Below are 19,896 nucleotides of genomic sequence, written 5' to 3'. Positions count from 1 at the left end.
CATAGCAGCCCCACTTGGCAATACTCCAGACTCACCTGTCCTACTCTAATCCCAACCCCAACCCCTGCCGTCCAGGACCCCCTTCCCTTCTTTTATGGATTGACTGATTTCTTGTTTAGCCAAGGTCACATTCTGGGAGACAGAGGGAAGCCTGTCCTTGGGCCACAGACTCTGTCAGACTCTCTAGTTATTTTCCTCGTGGAAGCATGGGTCCTTCTTCAGAGCAGAGAAAACGTAGATTGGTATGATCATTTGAGGAATGTTTAACAAGTATTACCTTTGATGTGATAAGTTATTTTTTTATTGTTCACTGTGATGGGCACAGGGCCTCATTTAGGGCTGATGCAGAGTAGGCAGGGGCTTATGCTCAGCGAAGGAAATCTCTCAGCATTCATGGTCTTTAAGAGGGTCACTGCACCGCAGAAAGAACAGCTGGAGAAAGGGGTCAAGATGCTGAATTTAAGTCTTAGACTAACATGTTGCAGGGAGAAACATTCCTTTAAGATAGGAGAGAAAAAAGGTCTCTATACTTAATTACTTGGGCACTTTTAGGAAAATGCATAATAAGCAAATTCCTCAATTAAAGGATGTTATTTTCTATAAGGAAACTATGTAACCAAGTCCTTTGGTCCTCATCAGAACAATCAGATGTCTGTCAATAATTTACCCTTGATGATTCCCATTGACTCTTGTAATGAATTAGGGACAAAGCAATTGAATATAAGTGGGCTGAAATAAAAATCAGGAACGTACTACATTAATGCACATGAGTTGTAGTTGCTTGGGATTTATTGTGCTTGATAAATAGTTTTATTTTCAAAGTCTACATGTACCATGAAGCAATTAATCTCATCTGTGAGAAAGACCCAGATGGCCCTCAGATAAGTCACTGAAACCTTTCCAGAAAAATATAGGTGATTAGACCTCCAAATGACTTTTTTTTTTCTAAATGTAGTTATTACATATTATTCAAATATGTTTACCAGCCAAGTGTTTATTTTTGAGGAACTAGAGTGGAGTTATCTATAAAGTGCCTTCACCTACGTAGCAAGTCATAGATAATAGCAGCCATATAAGTGATTATGAAACAATGAGGGAGAGAATATTCAAAAGCACTCACTAATGATTTTCAACAATGGCAAAATGAATGAGGACCGTAATGGAAATGAAAGAAATGCCATTGAATACGTTTGTCTGAAAGTTATAGAAAAGTTATAACTGGGCTGTAATAAAAAAAATCTTTATTACACATCATTCAAGACATGAACAGTCCATGATAAGATAAAAAGCACGATGCCTTAAAATGCAATAAGGTGTTTCTTCATTGATTTTTATTGCTGTTACTGTTTCCAGGGGCTTCAGAGAGAGAGTTTAGGGCCTGATTATGAATTTGATTCAATATTCTGGAAGTCCAGGCTCAACAATGGTGGGCCCCTGGCGTCAAGCCAGAGCTATGCAGATTGTGGGTCAGGGTCAGGTGTCTGCTGATGGCCCAGGTCAGGAAGTGTGGTTAGAGAGGCAAGTCTAAGCTGGCCCAATCTTCCATGACCTTGAGGGCTGACCTCAGTGTTTCAGTGCAATTGTTCATCTTTATCTCCCCTACTAAAGACAGGACCAAGGTGATATTCATCATTTTATTCTCAGGACACAGGACAAAGTAGACTCTAGGTATATCTGTTGATGATGAAATGTAGTTTATCCCCATGTGTTTTATTACCCCCAGTATAGTTTTCTTAGTGTAATAGAGCTACTCTTTCGTCTTACTTCTTGTATTTAAAAATAGTTTTTGCTTGTTTTTTTTCTTTTTCCTTAGAATCCTTCTAATTGTTTTGAATTCTGAACTTAGGGGCCCATGATAATTTGCATAGTTGTTTCAGATCAAATGTTGTATCTTGTATCTTGCACTGACTCACAATCATTCACTGCTAATGTCTAAATCGGAGAAGTGAAAAGGACAATTGTTTAGTGCTTTTTTAAGTCCCTGACCAAGATCAGTAGGGAAATCCCATTAGCTCCATTCATCGCATTTCTCATAAATCTAAAAGGAAAGCAAGTATCCAAAGCCTTATTCTTTAATAGTTCTTATTTGTAAAACCTTGACAGGGCTTTATTCTAAATTGCTTCCAAATTACGTAAAGAATACGAGAAATATGATGAGCAGTGAATCGTGATAACTTCAGCCATCGAGTAAATAAGTAGAACAGTAGAAGGGACTAATCTGAAAGCAAACATTATGATGGGCCACGAAGAAGCAAAAAGAACAGAACTGTGGAATTCTTAAACTACCATCTGGCTCAATCTTTCAGTGGGCAAGCTGAAGAGGCTTTTATTCAGCGCTCTAAAACTTATTCAAAAGGAGCAGTATTTGAATATTAATATTTTCATATAATAAAAAAAAGAATGAAAAGGAAAAAGAAAATCTTTTGTAACCAAAAAGGAATGTTTAACAAAATAATGGGGTAATCCTCCGGCTAAAAAAAGGCCTGGGGAGAGTGCTGTGGGTGGGAGGTCTGCGGGCAGAGTGGCCCAGGCCATAGGCAGCTCTCAGCCTTCACCTCCAAAGCTTCCTTGTGGTTAGAGTCACTTATTAAAGTTGTCATTGTGGTTTGAAATTTAGGCAAGAGGTGTGAAATTAAGGAACTCATTAAGAAAAACAAATGCAATGATTTTGTTACCTTATTTCATCAAAAAGAAGGTTGAGTTGCCCTGTGGTATAACTGAGGCAAGAGACATGATAGAGATTGTAAACTGTACTTGAAATTGTCCAATTGTCCTTTTGTGAAACATGAGCCTATTTCATCACTTTGGAACAGACCCCTAACAATTGCTGTTTTGTTTATTAAGCCCTGGATTTTTAAATGAATTGTGAGGCTTTTATTTTGTTTTCCTGAGGTGTTTGAAAAGTTGGATAAATATGAGTCCACTATTTATCTTGAGCAAAGATGCATTAGAAAAAGGTATTTTAGCATTCTCCATGGTTTAAAAGACAAAACCAAGTCCTGCCGGCTTTGTGTTGTGCTTCTCTTACAGGCTGCAGTGCCTTCTGTCTGCTTTAGGGTGTGGCATCTGCCATTGGGGAGGAAAAACTGGCATGTGTCCCCTTTTATAGCAGACTGATTTCATTGTGTGGGGGCTTTTTTTCCTTCTTGGTTGCAATCTTCCAGTTGACTTGCTGAAGCAATAGAATTAAATGAGATTTCAACTTACATACTTTTTTTTTTTTTTTTTTTTTTTTTTTTTAGTTTTGCCATTTTCTGATATGAAAAAAATATTTGTAAGCAAAGGGCTAGAGCTGAACTTGGTGACTCACTTTCCCTTTTAGGATTTGTTATGAAAATAAGTGGCAACACATGGCTACCCTTGTATGAATTGACTTTTTATATATTTATCAGTTTGAAAAAATGCACTTTTATGATTATATGCATATAATTTGACTATAAATGTCTAAAATATAAATGTGTAATCGATTTTAGAATATATGTATAGACACAAGTAACACGTATATTTATATTTGCATATGAAAAACTTTAAAAATTCAAGTTATGTGGTGTAACGTGTATAATCAGTATGTATATGAATATATAAAAAGAGAAAATTCAGGAAAAAAATGTCAAACAGACATACTAACAAAGATGTAGTATTCTCCTGGCAAAAACTGATGAATGATTTGGCATGAATTCATCTTACAGTTCTGCTATTCTCCCTTACAAATGATATACCCCATTTTCCAGTTGTTTGCATAGAATTGCAATTTGTTGTTTCTACACTCCATAATGACCCTTGGGTGTGCACCTGATTCCCCCTCCCCACCAATTAGTCAATAGCTTTTTCCATCTATCTTTTCTATTTAGTTGTGTAACATATTGGAGCTTAAACTAGCAAACAACCGCTGTACTTGAAATCAACTAGGTTTTATGAAAAGCTGAAGAATGAAATGATTTTGGAAAACTACCCTGTACTAAAATCTTACATATTATTTCTGTCAGCATGACCTCTGGGAGCTCAAATGCTTTCTCTCAATGACAAAGGTGCCCACTAAGTACAACTGAGCCAGTGCTTATGTAACAAGTCTTGCTATTAAAGATCTTCAAAATGTTGCTAGTGATAGATTCTTAATAAAAAACGTCAAAACATTATATGGTGATAAAACAACAGATTATTTTTTAGAGATCAAGGCACAGAGTATATCTAGTTTAGGATTAGATTTGACTATCATTACTGATCTTATATTTATTAAATATAATGTCTATTTTGTTTTATTTAGAAATGAACTCACATCAAGAGGTTAATTGCACATATTAACCCCTGAAATATAACGAAAAGGGTCACATGGATTTATGAAGATATGAGATAAAACTTAGCTTTCCCTATTAGGGCACCAGCAGTTAAACGCTAGTGTGGGGTGCATGACACACCACTCTACACATTGTGAGGACATCGAAGTGCAATGTAAGAAAAATACTCTTCTGGGAATACTTTGAGTTTCATACCTACTCCAGGTGTTTTAACAAGAGTTATATAAACATTACCTATGGCGCAGTTGTAGTCAAATCTTAAGCATTTATTGAGCTCCTGCTGTGTACAGGGCATAGAGCTCTCGGAACACGGCTAACCTTCACTTACAGTCGTCTCTAACGTTGCAATTGGAAGAAGTTGTGAGAATTAGCATGGCCCGAACTCAAGGCACGGAGGCTAACGCTGTGGGAAAATTACATAACTCCTGGGAGAGACAGTGCTTTTGCTCAGACTGCCCAAATATTTTCTTTCTCTGCCGGCTGCTCGAAACCTCCGAGGCCATCGGAGAACTTTGTCCCCAGCCCCTCTCGCTCTTTTGTCTGCTCGTCAGACTCCTTTTCCGCCTGGGTCTCGCTCCTCGCAGACGCGAACGCCAAAGCCGCCGCCGGCGGCGGCCAGGAGACCCGCGCGAGCCAGCGCGCAGCCCGGCCGCCCGCCGCCGGCCCCGAGCGCCGCCGCGGCCCGACTCGGGCTGCCGGTGGGTCCCCGCGAGGCAGCGCCGGGCGGCGGCGCCCGGGGCCGAGTCCAGTCCGCGTTTTGCGAGTGCGCAGGAGTAATCGGAGAGAAGTGGATAATAGTTGTGGCTCGCTCGCTCCCCTCGTGCCGCGCTGGGCCCGCAGGCTCGGGCGGCCGCGTATTTACCCGTATCCGGGTTAGGGAGCAAAAGAGAAAAGTTTCATTTAAACCTGAACCCCAAACTTTCACCGTGAAAGCACACAGCGGGAGCAGGCCCAGACCGTAAGGCGTGCCCGCGCGGCTCCCGCGGGCCTGCAGAGGGGGAGGGGGTCGGCGGCGTCCCGGCGGGCCGCGTGGATGCGCGCAGGAGGGGCCGCGGACTAAAAAGTGGGGGCATTGTCTCCCCCCGCCCCCCGCCCGGCCGCGCCACGCCGCGGCGATCATGGCCGCGCGGGCAGCAGCGGCGGCGGCGGCACGGGCGGGCAGCGGTGAGCGGCGGGCGCCCCCCGGGCCGCGGCCGGCGCCCGGGGCCCGGGACCTGGAGGCGGGGGCGCGCGGCGCGGCGGCGGCTCGGGGACCCATGCTGGGGGGCGGCGGCGACGGCGGCCTGAACAGTGTACACCACCATCCCCTGCACCCCCGTCACGAACTGAACATGGCCCATAGCGCGAGCGCCGCGGCCGCCGCCGCCAGCACTAACAGCGCCAAGAGCGGCGGCTCTGAGGCGGCTCTCAAGGAGGGTGGAAGCGCCGCCGCGCTGTCCTCCTCCTCCTCCGCGGCGCCGGCGTCCTCCTCTTCCTCCTCGTCGGGCCCGGGCTCGGCCATGGAGACGGGGCTGCTCCCCAACCACAAACTGAAAGCCGTTGGCGAGGCCCCCGCCGCGCCGCCCCACCAGCAGCACCACCACCACCACCATGCCCACCACCACCACCACCATGCCCACCACCTCCACCACCACCACGCACTACAGCAGCAGCTAAACCAGTTCCAGCAGCAGCAGCAGCAGCAGCAGCAACAACAGCAGCAGCAGCAGCAGCAGCAACATCCCATTTCCAACAACAACAGCCTGGGCGGCGCGGGCGGCGGCGCGCCTCAGCCCGGCCCCGACATGGAGCAGCCGCAACATGGAGGCGCCAAGGACAGTGCCGCGGGCAGCCAGGCAGACCCCCCGGGCCAGCCTCTGCTGAGCAAGCCGGGCGACGAGGACGACGCGCCGCCCAAGATGGGGGAGCCGGCGGGAGGCCGCTACGAGCACCCGGGCCTGGGCGCCCTGGGCGCACAGCAGCCGCCGGTCGCCGTGCCCGGGGGCGGCGGCGGCGGCGGCGGCGGCGGCGGCCCGGCGGCCGTCTCGGAGTTTAATAATTACTATGGCAGCGCTGCCCCAGCTAGCGGCGGCCCCGGCGGCCGCGCTGGGCCTTGCTTTGATCAACATGGCGGACAACAAAGCCCCGGGATGGGGATGATGCACTCCGCCTCAGCCGCCGCCGGTGCCCCCAGCAGCATGGACCCCCTGCAGAACTCCCACGAAGGGTACCCCAACAGCCAGTACAACCATTATCCGGGCTACAGCCGGCCCGGCGCGGGCGGCGGCGGCGGAGGAGGAGGAGGCAGCGGAGGAGGAGGAGGAGGAGGAGGAGGAGGAGGAGGAGGAGGAGGAGGAGCAGGAGCAGCAGCAGCAGCAGCAGCAGCAGCAGCAGGAGCGGGAGCTGTGGCGGCGGCGGCCGCGGCGGCGGCAGCAGCAGCAGGAGGCGGCGGCGGCGGCTATGGGGGCTCGTCCTCGGGGTACGGGGTGCTGAGCTCCCCCCGGCAGCAGGGCGGCGGCATGATGATGGGCCCCGGGGGCAGCGGGGCCGCGAGCCTCAGCAAGGCGGCCGCCGGCGCGGCGGCGGGGGGCTTCCAGCGCTTCGCCGGGCAGAACCAGCACCCGTCGGGGGCCACCCCGACCCTCAACCAGCTGCTCACCTCGCCCAGCCCCATGATGCGGAGCTACGGCGGCACCTACCCCGACTACAGCAGCCCCAGCGCGCCGCCGCCGCCGCCGTCGCAGCCCCAGTCCCAGGCGGCGGCGGCGGCGGGGGCGGCGGCGGGCGGCCAGCAGGCGGCCGCGGGCATGGGCTTGGGCAAGGATCTGGGCGCCCAGTACGCTGCTGCCAGCCCGGCCTGGGCAGCCGCGCAACAAAGGAGTCACCCGGCGATGAGCCCCGGCACCCCCGGACCGACCATGGGCAGATCCCAGGTAACCCCCGCGCCGGCCGGGCCTGCTTCCGCCCGGGGCCTCGCGCGCCGGAGCCCGAGTTTCTTTCTTTGCCGGGTACTTTTCGCGTCTCTCGCGGGGGCGGCGGGGGCGCGGCGCCAGGGCCATTTCCTCGCGCGGCCGCCTCCCGCCCGGCTCGGCGCACCCCGCGCCCACCGCGCTGTCCGGGCCGCGCGGGGCCGCGCCGGGCGGGCCGGGCCGCGGACCCGCACCCTCACCGCCTCGGCGAGCCCAGGCCCGCCGCGGGGGAGCCGAGCGGGGCGGCGGGTCTGGGGTTCCGAGCGTATCCGCGCTGGCAGCGCCGGCAGCGTGCCCCGACCGGGCCGAGAGGGAGAACTTTCTCCCTCCTTCGGCCGCTGTGTCGCCCTCGGCTTCTGAGGTAAGGGCAGGCTAGAGAGGGGAGCCCTGTGACAGCGGGGCTTCCCGGCCAGAGCGTTCGGTGCGGGCGTGGAGTTTGAACGTTTGCTGGCAGGAATGAGGCCAGTGTGCAGCGGCGTGGAGGGAAGCAGTCGATGGCTCCCGAGCACGGCCGGGGAAATCCATTATCAGGCTCTCGGGCTGCCTGCAAGGAGTCACCTTCAGCCGGGAGGCTGTGTTAAAGGAGCCCATTCCGGATCGATTGAACTTATTTTTGAACATGGATTAGGCATACGTTTTATTCAGTATAGCTAATGAGTTTAGACCTGTGAAAATGGATCTTTTCGGATCGTATTTATTTGGATTTTCTTTATTTTGCTGTCACCCAAGCCCTACAACGCTATTAGGAAGCGCCCTGTACTCTTGCTGTTTCTTGCTAGTAGGCTGAGCCTAAAGACTGACTTGATCTCCTTTGCAAGGTTTGGAATTTGAATTGTGGAGGTAAACTGGCTGTAATAGTCTCCAGACAGCTGCCTCTGAGTTGACATCTAATCTGCCATCTGATTGGCTCCCCTCTCACCATTGGGCATTTAGCACTGCTGATGTAAATAGAAGTGCTGAGCAGTACAGTCACAAAAATTCTTGCCACAAATAATAACTCTATTACAAGCAGATGGAAGGTGGAATATTATTTAGAGCTTAAATTGTTATGAATCATAGTTATTAATAAGAGGATTAAATACAGAAAAACATTATGCTGGGGTTCAGTATTGAACATTTACAAAACTCAGATCTTTGACAATCTAACAATATGGACATTTTATGTATCATGGACTTTATTTTTAGGCTGAAGATTGGACCACTAAAAAGTAATTAAACCACAAATTGTACCAATTTTTGGATTTGCCAAGCATTTACAAATTAAACAGTGAAAGAATTTTTGAGTGTATCAGCATTCATAATATAACAAAAGTTTTAACATTCCAAAACGCAGCATCTTTTGGTGGTATTTAATATGACAAGATTAAAGCTATACATTTTTAGTGATTTGTGTTTTAATAATTGTGACTGTTTTAATAATTGTGGATAAGGAGTTTTACTTTGAATTGGCATATTTAAAAAGAACGAAATGAGAAAACCATAATTTTTGCAGTGGACAACTAGTTAAAATAGAAACTATGGATATCCCTGTGAAATGCTAGGAATCATTTTGCATTTGTTTTTGATTTGGACAATTTAGGAATCTTTTTCTTTGATTATTTTGTTAGGTGACAAAATAGGTTAGCATTATTTAAACTGCTTACACAGTGAATTATTTAAACTGATTATAGACAAGTTGTATTGGGTGTTTCTTCCAAATAATTTTTCTTTCATAGACATCTTAATGCTATGAAATCTTTAAAAATTCTAATCTGTTAAAAGGGAATAACAGTGATGGTTTATATGATTTTAGTTAGCTCATTTGTTTTAGGAAGGTGTATTTAAATAGTAATCGTATATTAGAGGAAAGAATTGTTAGAGCCAGGAAAGGCCTAAATTTAACAAATCATCATGTGAATCTTGGTTTAACATCTTTGGTTAATGGAGTTTTCCTTTTAATGGTAGTGTTTCCTATTCTTGATGAAAATATTGTGATTTCAGTTTTTATTTTTGATTCATACAAGTACAAATATTGAAGAGAAATATAAATAAACCCATGTAATTAATTTTAAAAAGATTTGCTTTGTCAGCTTGTTTTTAAAGGGGTTGTCTAAAATTCTCATCTTTGTAAACTACAAACAAATGAAGTTAGAGGCATATTTAGGTCCATGTTACTTTAAAGTATTATTTTTTAATGATACCAATCATTTTAAATATTTTGATTTCTTTTAATGAGAGTGAGTCCATTTTGTCCTCAGTGTGATCCTTGGGAATAGCTTTTTATCTTTGAGGGGGAAAATGACAGAACATACGACCTCGATTCACAGATTCTTTTTGGTACCTAACTAATAACATGTGGAATGTCTTTTTCATATTCCCCCCCTTTTCTTTTTGGAAGGCTAGTATTTGTTATATGATAATTTGTTATATGATAATTATTAGAAATAGTCATTCGTCGAAAGTATTAAATTACTACCTGACTATAGGTCATAAAATGCTATTAAATCATTTTGTTAAATAATGAAAAAAATTTTTGAGCTAGAATATATTTAGTTTCATTTTTGATTTTAAGAAATAGTTTATACTGGGTAGCAAATGTTTTTGTAATTGGGAATAAAGCACATTGGAGGGAGTCTTTAGAGTGAAATAAGTCATTTTATGATTGAGTTTGTTACTGGATTTTTTTGAGATAAGTATTCAGATAGAGCAGTCTTAAAAGGAACACTTAGGTCAGCTCATTCATAGAGATTTTATGATGTCCACGTTTGTGTTGAATTCCATTCATGCTATTTTATTTTCCTTTTTATAGAATTTAATACAATGTAATAAAAAAGAGTCTTACCATTAAAAGAGAAGTAATTAGCTGGCTTTACAAAGCAGGAATCAGCAAACTTATTACTGATTACCTTAAGATGTGCATAAGATACATTGTATCTTAAGATTACCTGCTTACTCCCCTATGAAATTTTAGGTTATTTGATATTTTAAATCTTATAAAGATTTTTGTGGCCTAAATTTGCCACAGAAGGTATACATAGGTGAAATTGGTGATTCATACAAAAGGCCTATCATTTTAAAAAGAAAATGTAGCAAAATGTTTACACTTTTCTGTTTTTCTGTTATATGGGATAAAATTATTATTATTATTTTTTTCTTTCCAGGGACCCACTTTCATGTTTCTGACTCTGCTACTCACTTAAGGTTTAGTAGGAAGGAAAAGATGACGAGTCTTTTGCACATATGAGTGTTAAAGTCTTGATGCTGTTGGGGATAAAATTATTTATGGCTTAAAATTGTTTTTATTGGGAATCCTGATTTTTGTGCTACTTGATCTTTTTGTTTTTTTTTTTTGTTGTTGTTGTTGGTTGTTGTTGTTATTGTTGTTTTCTTAGTGGTAACCACCATTAGACAGCTATCACTTAAATTTATGTTTATATTAATACTAAATCATTGAGTACCTTCTAGGGAACAACACATTCTTACCTTTGGTTTGTAGTGGGAAACCGGAATCCTTTTTTACTTTGTTTATTTGTCTGCTTTTAAGAAAGAGTTTTTGACCAGGTTTTTTATATATTTGTTCCATTTTTCTCAACATTGTATTGCCTCAGAAGTGTGTTATGGATATGGAAATAATGCAGACCATACTTGGACACTTTGATTAATGTACTTAACCTCTAAATCTTGTTCCTTTACTATACTTTTAATGAAGAGAAAAGCATCCTTACTCCAGTATAAAAATACTATGAATTCTGGTTTGAGAACCAATTTAAAAAATATAAGACAATGTCCAATAAGACTTTAATATAAGCTCATTTTATAATTTCCCTAGAAGGTTTTCTTTTAAAGAAAGCAGGTGTAATAGAATGGGGTGGAAATTTTGGTTTTATTTTTTATTAATGGCTTTTATTCCTGTATAATTTGGAGTTGGGTATATTTAAAAGGACAACTTCGGATGTGATAGGAACTTACCTCACTGCAAACTGTGAGGATCGGCTGGTTTACTTAACCCGTTCCTCTCCTATGAGGTGGGTGGTTTAATTTCCATTTGGTTGAGGCCCAAGACATTTTTCTCCTCATTTTGTGGGCTGATGGGTGATGCAGATTTGGATTTGGACTAGAGCTGTTTTAGGTTATGCCGGTCCTGGATCAGGAGGCGTTTCTTACCGTACACTAGCTGATGATCCCCAGGTCCTGGATCTGTGTGCTTTGAGCCATATTTTGTGCAAAGGGGCTGAGATTTCACTCGTGTCACTTTCATTTTGGCTTGTGTGTAGATGTTCATTTAAGGTTGATATTTTTGTTTGATAGAACTCTTATGTGTTTCTGAAAAACCACAGATTTATAGAGGTTGAAATTAATATTGGTAAAATTCAACCCTATTAATTTTTTTGCAATATTTAGATTTTCAAAATGGATGTTATAAAAATTTTGTGACATTTTACAATGCTGTGGCCAAATCCCACCTCTTAGGCTTTTTTGACTTTGGCTAGTTTTCAGTTGTGTCCTTTCTTAGAGGTGTCTTTCCTCCAACAGGAGGCTTTTGTGAGAGTCTCTGTGGACCTGGAAAGCTGAGCTGCACACTTGCTGTGTGTGCTGCTCCAGGCTGAGGAATCCCAAATCCTAGTTCCCTGCAGCGTGGAGGAGGAGCAACCAAGCAGAAGTTTGTAGCCACCACGAGTGTGTTTACATTTCACAAACCTAGAATGCAGTACTGTATTGTTTTTTTTCTGGTTTGAAGGTTATTTGCACAAGAGTAAATTGTCCTTTTTGGTTTAATGGGGGGTGATTCAGTAAATTAATTCTGATTTTGGTATACTTTAGTGACTTTGTCTTTTAGAAATTTGATCTAAAGGAAATAATTTAGGTATCATTTGTTATTATTATCTGCATGTCCATAAACGTATATTATTTTACCCTATGGTAACATCTACATATGTTGTATTATTGGTTTACAACCTATAGTTTTAATGATTCACATTAACTGAATAAGTGAATTTATCAAAATACCATACATGAGTCCACAGTATGTTTTCAACAAACATATTTTACTTTCAAAGTTTTTAACCTATAGTAATAGCAAGAAAATATTTCCTTAGATTTACTTATTTGAATTGGGTCCAGCAGGCAGTTTTCAAACTCACTTACGTATGGATCAATGCCAAGAATATTAGAAGGCTACTATTTGACAGATGAATTAATGATGAAATTAAATTGTTTCTTGAATTATTATTCATTGCTGAGAAAGAGACTAAAGCCTTAAAGTCTAAAGCCTATCTGGTTTACCAGTAGACCCTCTTATTTCCATTATTAAAATCAAGTAGATGGCAGCAGAATCTGGAGTGGACTATTGTAGCAAGAGAGTCCTTTGGAACTAGCTGAGACCCGGCCTCTCTGGATCTTCTCACCCTACAGGGTGCACTTCTTAGTATCTCATCTGGCCTTCAGGAAAGATGAGTCTCAAAACCTAGGTAAGACTTATTAGGCAACAACTCTACAGGGGAGGTCATACTTACTGAAGAGGAGAAAGTCTTTCATGGACAATGCTGTGCCACCTTTTTTTTTTTTTTTTTTGGGTAATGGGGTGCTTAAAAATTTATACATGCAGGTGTATATTTTCTTATGGTGGTAAAACACACATAATGTAAAATTTACCATTTTACCCGTTTAGAGGCATACAGGCCATTGACATTAAATATGTTCACATTGATGTACAGCCATCACCACCATCTAGTTCAACACATTCTCATCTTCCTAAAGTGTTTTTCTCTTCGAATTCTTCATGTCAGACTTTGAAATCGCTTGCTATTGCTGTGTATTCTAAGTGATCTTGTTTCTGTGAGAGTCAGCTTTGCTTTTTCTTAGTCTATTAGTGAAGTCTTCCTCTGCAGCCCCTGGAAATGCTGGTAATCTTTTTTTTTTTTTTTTTTTTTTTTTTAATCCATCACTTCTTTCCCCTTCTAACTTTATAATAATCTTTGCAGATTCTTTTTGGAGCTGTATCATTTAGGTTAATTGTTTCGTTGCAGATGTGTCATTGAAAGTTTAATAGCAGCTTTTGGAATTTTTCTGAAGTTTGAAGGTTTGGGGTGTTTTTGGTTTGTTTCTTTTTGAGTGGAACCTGGGACTTGTTTGGATGATAGGGTGTAGAAATGAGCTCTTACCATGAACTCTTCCCTTTTCATAGTTCTCTTATCATTTGCATTTTTAGCCTCTCTCTTTTTAATTTTTTTTTTTGTAGTTGTGAATGGACAGCATACCTTTATTTTATTTCATTTTTATGTAGTGCTAGGGATCCACCCAGTGCCTCACACATGCTAGGCAAGCACTCTGTCACTGAGCTATAGCCCCAGCCCTTAGCCTCTCTTAAACATTTAGTTTTGTTTTTCTCCTAGTATCGAAGACCATTGATGGTGGTCATTTTTCCCGTTCTTGCTGTGTTGTGGGTATTTGGGCTTCTCATTCACCCGTGCAGGGCAGACAGCCAGGCCAGGTGATGCTGTGTCCTGTTTGGTAGGGTTTTGTGCTCCACCTCATGTCATTAGCTTTTATCTCTGTACATAGAAAAATTCCTAAACTAAGACAGTTGGCCTTTTAATTACATTTTAAAGGCTGCTGCAAAGGGATACTCCTTTCTTATGAACAGCCTTTTGTGCACGTGTGTGTGTGTGTGTGTGAGAGTGTGTATAAAATATTGGAATTGTTTTTTAATTGCTGTGGGTGCTGAAAGGTAGCCACCTCTTCACATGTTCAGTTACGTACTTTTGGCGCTGGATTCCATGGAGGACACAGAGGAAATGGACTGCTCCTTAAGAAGCAGCAATTATTTCTTTAAGGCATAGACATTTTAGTATTTGTGTGTGCTGTCAGGTGTCTGTTCCATAAATGTCCACTCCCAGCAATCAGATGGGCACTCCTTACGGAGCACACATTTTCTCACTCAGCGTGAGTGAGATGTAGGCAGTGGCTAGGGTCTGGGTTGCTGCTGGCGCTTGTGTTTGCTCCCTGGATTATGGATTTTGGCATCGTTGAGTTAGAACTAGCTCATTTTAACAGAGTGTCTGTAGCAGCATTGTGGGTCAGCAGCCTAGTGGCCCAGTTTTTCGGGTGAGGGAGTGGATTTGGGCAACACAAGTCATTGTGCTTGATAGGATGTGGCTGTTGTTATCCCGACTCTTCCATTTCTCCCAGTCAGGTATTGGCTTTGTGCCAGAGCAAAATGTAGATCCACTACAAGAATAATAACTAAAAAAGGGAAAATATAATCACTTTCAAATTTATATAGAATGGTCCTTTTTCTTTTTCTCAGTTTTCTACATTACACAGACTCTTGGAAAAAAGTTAAACAGTCTGCTCAGATTTAGGAAGACACTTAGATTGCTGGGGTATTTTTGGTAACTGTTTAGATAATGTATGCTGGCTGAGGAGTAAATTCAGCTACTGCTTCTGGGTCCTGAAATAAACCTTTCAGAAAACGAGGCAGTGATGATGAGTGGAGGCAGTTCCGGAATTCTTAGTATCATCTCCTGTTTCTTTTTATGATGAGCATCTTACAAGTTCAACTATTTGCCATACTTCATAGCTTGATTTTTAAAAAATGATTGGTAATTCCAAAATTGATCAAGAATTTGGCATCTAATTTTTGAAATATTAAGAACTAGCCATACATCAAGCTATAAGCCCAGTGTGAGATCCTTTAAATTTTGTTTCCAGTGAATATTTTTTAATAATAATTTCATTTTACCCAGTGAATTATGATGACCTTGGAAACAATTGTCAAACGTTGCTACTGCTGAGCAGGTATCTTTCTGAAGAAGCAGACTATTTCCTAAGAGACTGGCTTATTTGTTGAATATCAGTGTATTTATGATTATGAGGATTTATGAGAGAAAAGACTGTCTTATGAGGGGTTCAATGCAGTGGAAAGATCATGGCTTGGAAGTAAGTGGTCAGACATGGGCTCATTTGGGGACTTGGGTGCCTGTTCACTCTTCCATCCAGCAGGGGCCCAGTTTCCTTGTCTGGAATGTTGCTACAGGCTGGGTTGTGGAAACCTCTGCTGAAGTCTTGGAGGTAAAACCTTTGGTGTGTCCTCTTTGCCCACCTGCCTTCCCAAGAGGGGTGGGGGTAGGTTTCTTGTTCTATGCCTTGTGCTGCTGCACTTCAGGGTACAGTTGAGGACAAGCCCTTGCCTCTGACAGTTAGGGATGCCCAAGTCCTCCCTGCTCCAAATCCTGTGCCACTGTGAATTGTTTGCAGAGAGTGTCTGATCAGTTCAGCGCCACTGCACAGCCTATTAAGCTGCACCAGGTCCCAGACATGGCCAGTGAATACAAACCGAGGCCTGTGTTAAGACTCACTTTTTGCGCATTCTATTGTAATTTTCCCAAGAAATGTGGTTTGGTACTGATCGGAACTCTTGGATTTGGTTACCGGTAGAGCTGCAGTGGGCTGATGTCATTATACCCAAATTTCTACTCCATTCACGGTTCCAGGATTAGTGTTAATTATTAAGTTCTTTCTTCTGGCTACAAAAGTCACTAGCAAATGACCTGCAAAAGTGATTGGCTTTTCAGGAGTACTAGTTTTTGCCAAGGAACAAAATTTCAAAAATTTAAAACTAGAATCTTAAATTTAAAATTTGAAGCTTCTGGGTGCTGGAATTTGACTTTTTCTTTTTTTTTTTTAAATTTTTTAGTTGTAGATGGACACAATACCTTTATTTATTTATTTTTAAATTTTTTTATAGTTGTAGATGGACAGCATGCCTTTATTTTATTTATTTTTATGTGGTGCTGAAGATCAAACCCAGTGCCTCACACTTGCTAGCAAGCGCTTTACCACTGAGCCACAACCCCAGCCCGACTTTGGCTTCTTATTGGTTAAATAACTTGCTTCCGTGTCTGCTTCAACTTCACTGAGTATATTCATATTTGGTCCCTAGCAGAATTGTAATTTATTATACCTGGAGGTTAGGACTGCTCTTAAATAGTTGAAAGGGGATTGTCAAGTCTGAGAATGCCAGGAGCTGCCTCAAACAAGTAAAGACAGTTCCGTTTGTTTTATTATGAGATTTATAAAACAAAATTTAATTCTATTATGAACAAATACTTACTGAGCACCTCTTGGGCTTCAGATACAGAGTGTAAATACAGCCTATGATCCATAATTCTCTCTGATGAATTATCATCAACTCTTGGTGTTTTACCAAGTAGAAATTAAGGCAAATGACTACATTTTTCTTTTGCAGCTCTTACTCAGAAAGACTATGTCTCTCAAAATGCATCATCTAAAACATGCTTGAAGAGTACCCAAAATGAATATTTTCTGAAGACTGTGTTACTCATTTTCAATATCCGTTGCAAGGAAGTCTGCCCAGGCTGTACTGGACAGACTGACTGTGCTTGCAGATTGCTCTTAGGTGCTGTGATGTTGATGAGAAAGTGATCCTAATTTGGATTTTATTTTGGGTGCCATCCATATGATTGATGTTTTATGAAAGAAATGACTTCACATTATCATTAGCACAAAGAATTTAATGTTTGGGTCATTTCTTAACCTTATTGAACAGTTTTATTTATTTATTTTTTGACAGAGAGGGATATATCACAATTTATTCATATTTAAAACAGAGAAGCCCAGTTGTAAGTATATATGTTAATAAAATCAAAGTGATAATTTTGTGTCCCAAAGAGGAGGTTTTCTTTCTGTCTATGCCATGGCATGTATGCATTCTTCTCAGTAGGCAAACTAGCATTGCAGAAGAATAATCGACTGCAGTAAGTGAGAAGAAACCATTAGATCTACTGGACAAGGTGCTTCAAGTACATTGACAGGTTTCAATTATTGAAGAGTTTTATATGTGTCAGGGCTTCTTGCCATCATGGCAAGAATATGGGCATCAGACACATGTGGTGCCTGCTGTGTGTTTTGCACTGTATTTGATTGTGGAGTCCTTTGGTGACTAGGGCCTGATGATTAAGGACAAGTAAACATGTCCACTGAGGCAGTGTAAAGAAGTTTTGTTAGGGGGGCACTTCACATAGACTAGGTTGAGGATTGGGGTAGGAACAGAAGGCACCTGCTGATCAGCTGAGACTTGGTTGATGAGCAGAAGTTAACCTGATGGAAGCAGGGGCAAGCTCAAGAGCCAGAACCCAGGTTAGAAGGTCCGGAAGTTTGGACAGTTACTAGCTGTGTGACCTCAGGCAAGTTACTTTATTTCTGTGTGCTTTATAGTTCCTCACTTCTATAGGAATGAGAAACTATAGTTAATTCGTAGAGTTGTGTTTTTTATTTTGAGGAGTAGCCATTATAAGGTACTCACTGACTGCCTGGTGCGCAACCCTGTCCAGCCCCTCTGTTTCTCTTTACCTTGTCAAATGTCTAGTCAAAGTTAGTTATTGAGCATTTCTAAAATGTCTGTTGTAGTTTTTATGTTTCTTAAAAAATAGTCATACTTTTAAGAAAGGAAAAATAACTTCAAAATATTGATATTTGAAGAATTTAGCTTTGCTCTTATCAAACTATCAACAAATACTTTGTGACCTAGGTGTGTAGGGCACTGGTCTGTCCAGATAAATATGTATCCAGAGAATATTTGTAAGCTTTTGAACATTGTGTTCCCTGTTTAGCATAAAGGGATCCTTAGGTCACTAAGTAAATATTGGTGAATAAGTTAATCAAGATAGTTTGTAGGAGATTTTTGTATTGCTTCCTATTCCACTTAATTGGAAATATGGATTGAACAGCTCTGGCCTCAAAGTGATTTAAATTTTGAGTTGGGGGAAGTTGTTGGTAGGCAGACAACTTCCAAATTGGACTTTTGCTTCTAATTAATTTTCTCCCTGTATTAAATAGGTTAAAATCATAGTCACACTGGTTAGGAGTTTGCTGGCCTTGAGAACCTTCCCTTCCCTGCCTTAGAGCCAGCATCTTCTAATCATTGGATGGGGCAGGAAGGCCGGTCCTGCAGTGGAGACTTGCTCACAGTTCTGGGTTTCATCCCCTTCACCTGGTGTCCGTCCTGTATGGTGAGACCTTGTCCTTCCTCCTTCACTTGAGATTGTTCAGAACCATGAGCACTTTTAAACACCAGTATTTTATTCAGCAATTGGTTAATGAAAACTGGAGGCAAAAAGCAGTTTTGTGTTTTTTGTCTTTTGTGTTTTTGTCTTCTGTGATGTCCATGGGGCTACGTGATTAGTGAGAAGGAGAGAATGAGGGGTAATGGAGAAGAGGAATTGTATTTAAGACAGTGACGCTTGAATAACTTAAAGGAATATGATTTTTGTAGCCTAAATATCCTTTTGTGGTCTAAGTAGTTTCATGCTTCAATGAAAAGCTAATGCAAAGAAGTTGTAGTCAGCTGGTAAGATATTTGAGCCAACCAGTTGTCAGTATGTTGAAGTTTTATTAGCGCATCTAGAAATTTCATATAAATTATTTTTTGAAGCGGGACTTGTGCTAGCGTAGCTAAACTGGTGAAGCTGAAATCTGTATTTGTTTTATGTATGTGGTATTTTTTAGGGACTGGGAAAGTATTTCATATGTGAAATAAACTAGGTAGTGTGTACAGCATCACATGATCAAAATATTTCCCCCTTGCTGTTGCCAGAAGCTATCTATTGCTTTTCAACAATCTTACTTGTTGGGCATCATGCCAAGATGTTTAAGACAGCCCCTTACGTGAGCCGCTCCATTCTTAACCTCTCTGACTGAAGTGCCGTGACCTTCACACATGTAGATTAGCCATGTGCTCTGTGAATTGAAACTTGCTGCCTCAGGAAGAAAGGGTTTTTCTTTTTATTCCACTGGGAATTTGACAGCCATTCATCCCTGACCTGGGCAGAGGTAATGCAAGGAAATTGGATTCACATGGAACGTGCACAGACAGCCCAGGCAGTTTGGACAGGCAGGCGGGCTTTCTCCCTGGGCCAGCACAATAAACTTGCGCGGTGTGGGTGACGGATGTGCCGAGGTGCAGGACCTGCAGTGCAGCAGCCATCCAGATGGAAGGACAGTGTTGACATAGAAAAAGAAGTTCTCATTGTAGACTTTTCTAAAAGTTCTGACTACTCTTTCTCTTCCTTTCCAACCTGTGTTTGAAATCTCTTGAATTTTTGTTCATTTTTTAAATGATACTTTAGAATTAAATACTTTTAATACTGTGGGCAGATATGTGGCCTTAGATGCATTTAATTTAGGTGGACCTTTCAAAGAAACACAGAGATATGTTTCTGACACTCGTATGACAGCTCTTTTTGGCTTTGTGCTGTAAAATTCTGAAATGAATTGGTGCTTAGAATTCAACTCATGAGAGTTCTCACTCAGTTTTGTAATGATTAATAACTGTAATTGATGAACAATGAAATTTTGGATAAAACTAGAATTATTAGGTAAAATAGTTTTAAAAGAAGTTTATCTTTGCCTTGTTAATGTACACACTTGGAATTAAAGTACAACTCAGTATAAATAATAGTCATGATACTTGATTAGGTCGATACACAGAGTATTCAGAAGGAAATTTCTCTTTCTGAGAATAATAGGTCTGAAGTAGTACTCCAGCTAGTTTCTTGGCAAAAAGGAGGGTGATTAGGGCAGTTGAAAACTTATGAATGCTTTTGTGTGGCTTTCAGGCTGAGCGTTTCTGTGTACACTAGGTCTAATGAAATACT

At 42.2% G+C, this 19,896-nt stretch overlaps 1 protein-coding gene across 3 annotated transcripts in view; it reads left to right on the top strand.

Annotated features, from left to right (window-relative positions):
* The first annotated feature begins 5,413 nt into the window (after window positions 1-5,413).
* Window positions 5,414-19,896, top strand: part of Arid1b (AT-rich interaction domain 1B) — a 402,089-nt gene continuing 387,606 nt past the window's right edge. For all 3 annotated transcript variants that reach the window (XM_076858093.2, XM_076858094.2, XM_076858092.2), the window contains exon 1: window positions 5,414-7,207. In XM_076858093.2, the coding sequence (XP_076714208.2) occupies window positions 5,414-7,207 (1,794 nt within the window). The remainder of the gene's footprint in view (window positions 7,208-19,896) is intronic.

This window comes from Callospermophilus lateralis, chromosome 6 (assembly GCF_048772815.1).
Source record: "Callospermophilus lateralis isolate mCalLat2 chromosome 6, mCalLat2.hap1, whole genome shotgun sequence".
NCBI lineage: Eukaryota > Metazoa > Chordata > Mammalia > Rodentia > Sciuridae > Callospermophilus > Callospermophilus lateralis.
The sequence above is the reverse complement of the archived record's forward strand: the minus strand, read 5'-3'. Positions and strand labels throughout refer to the sequence as shown.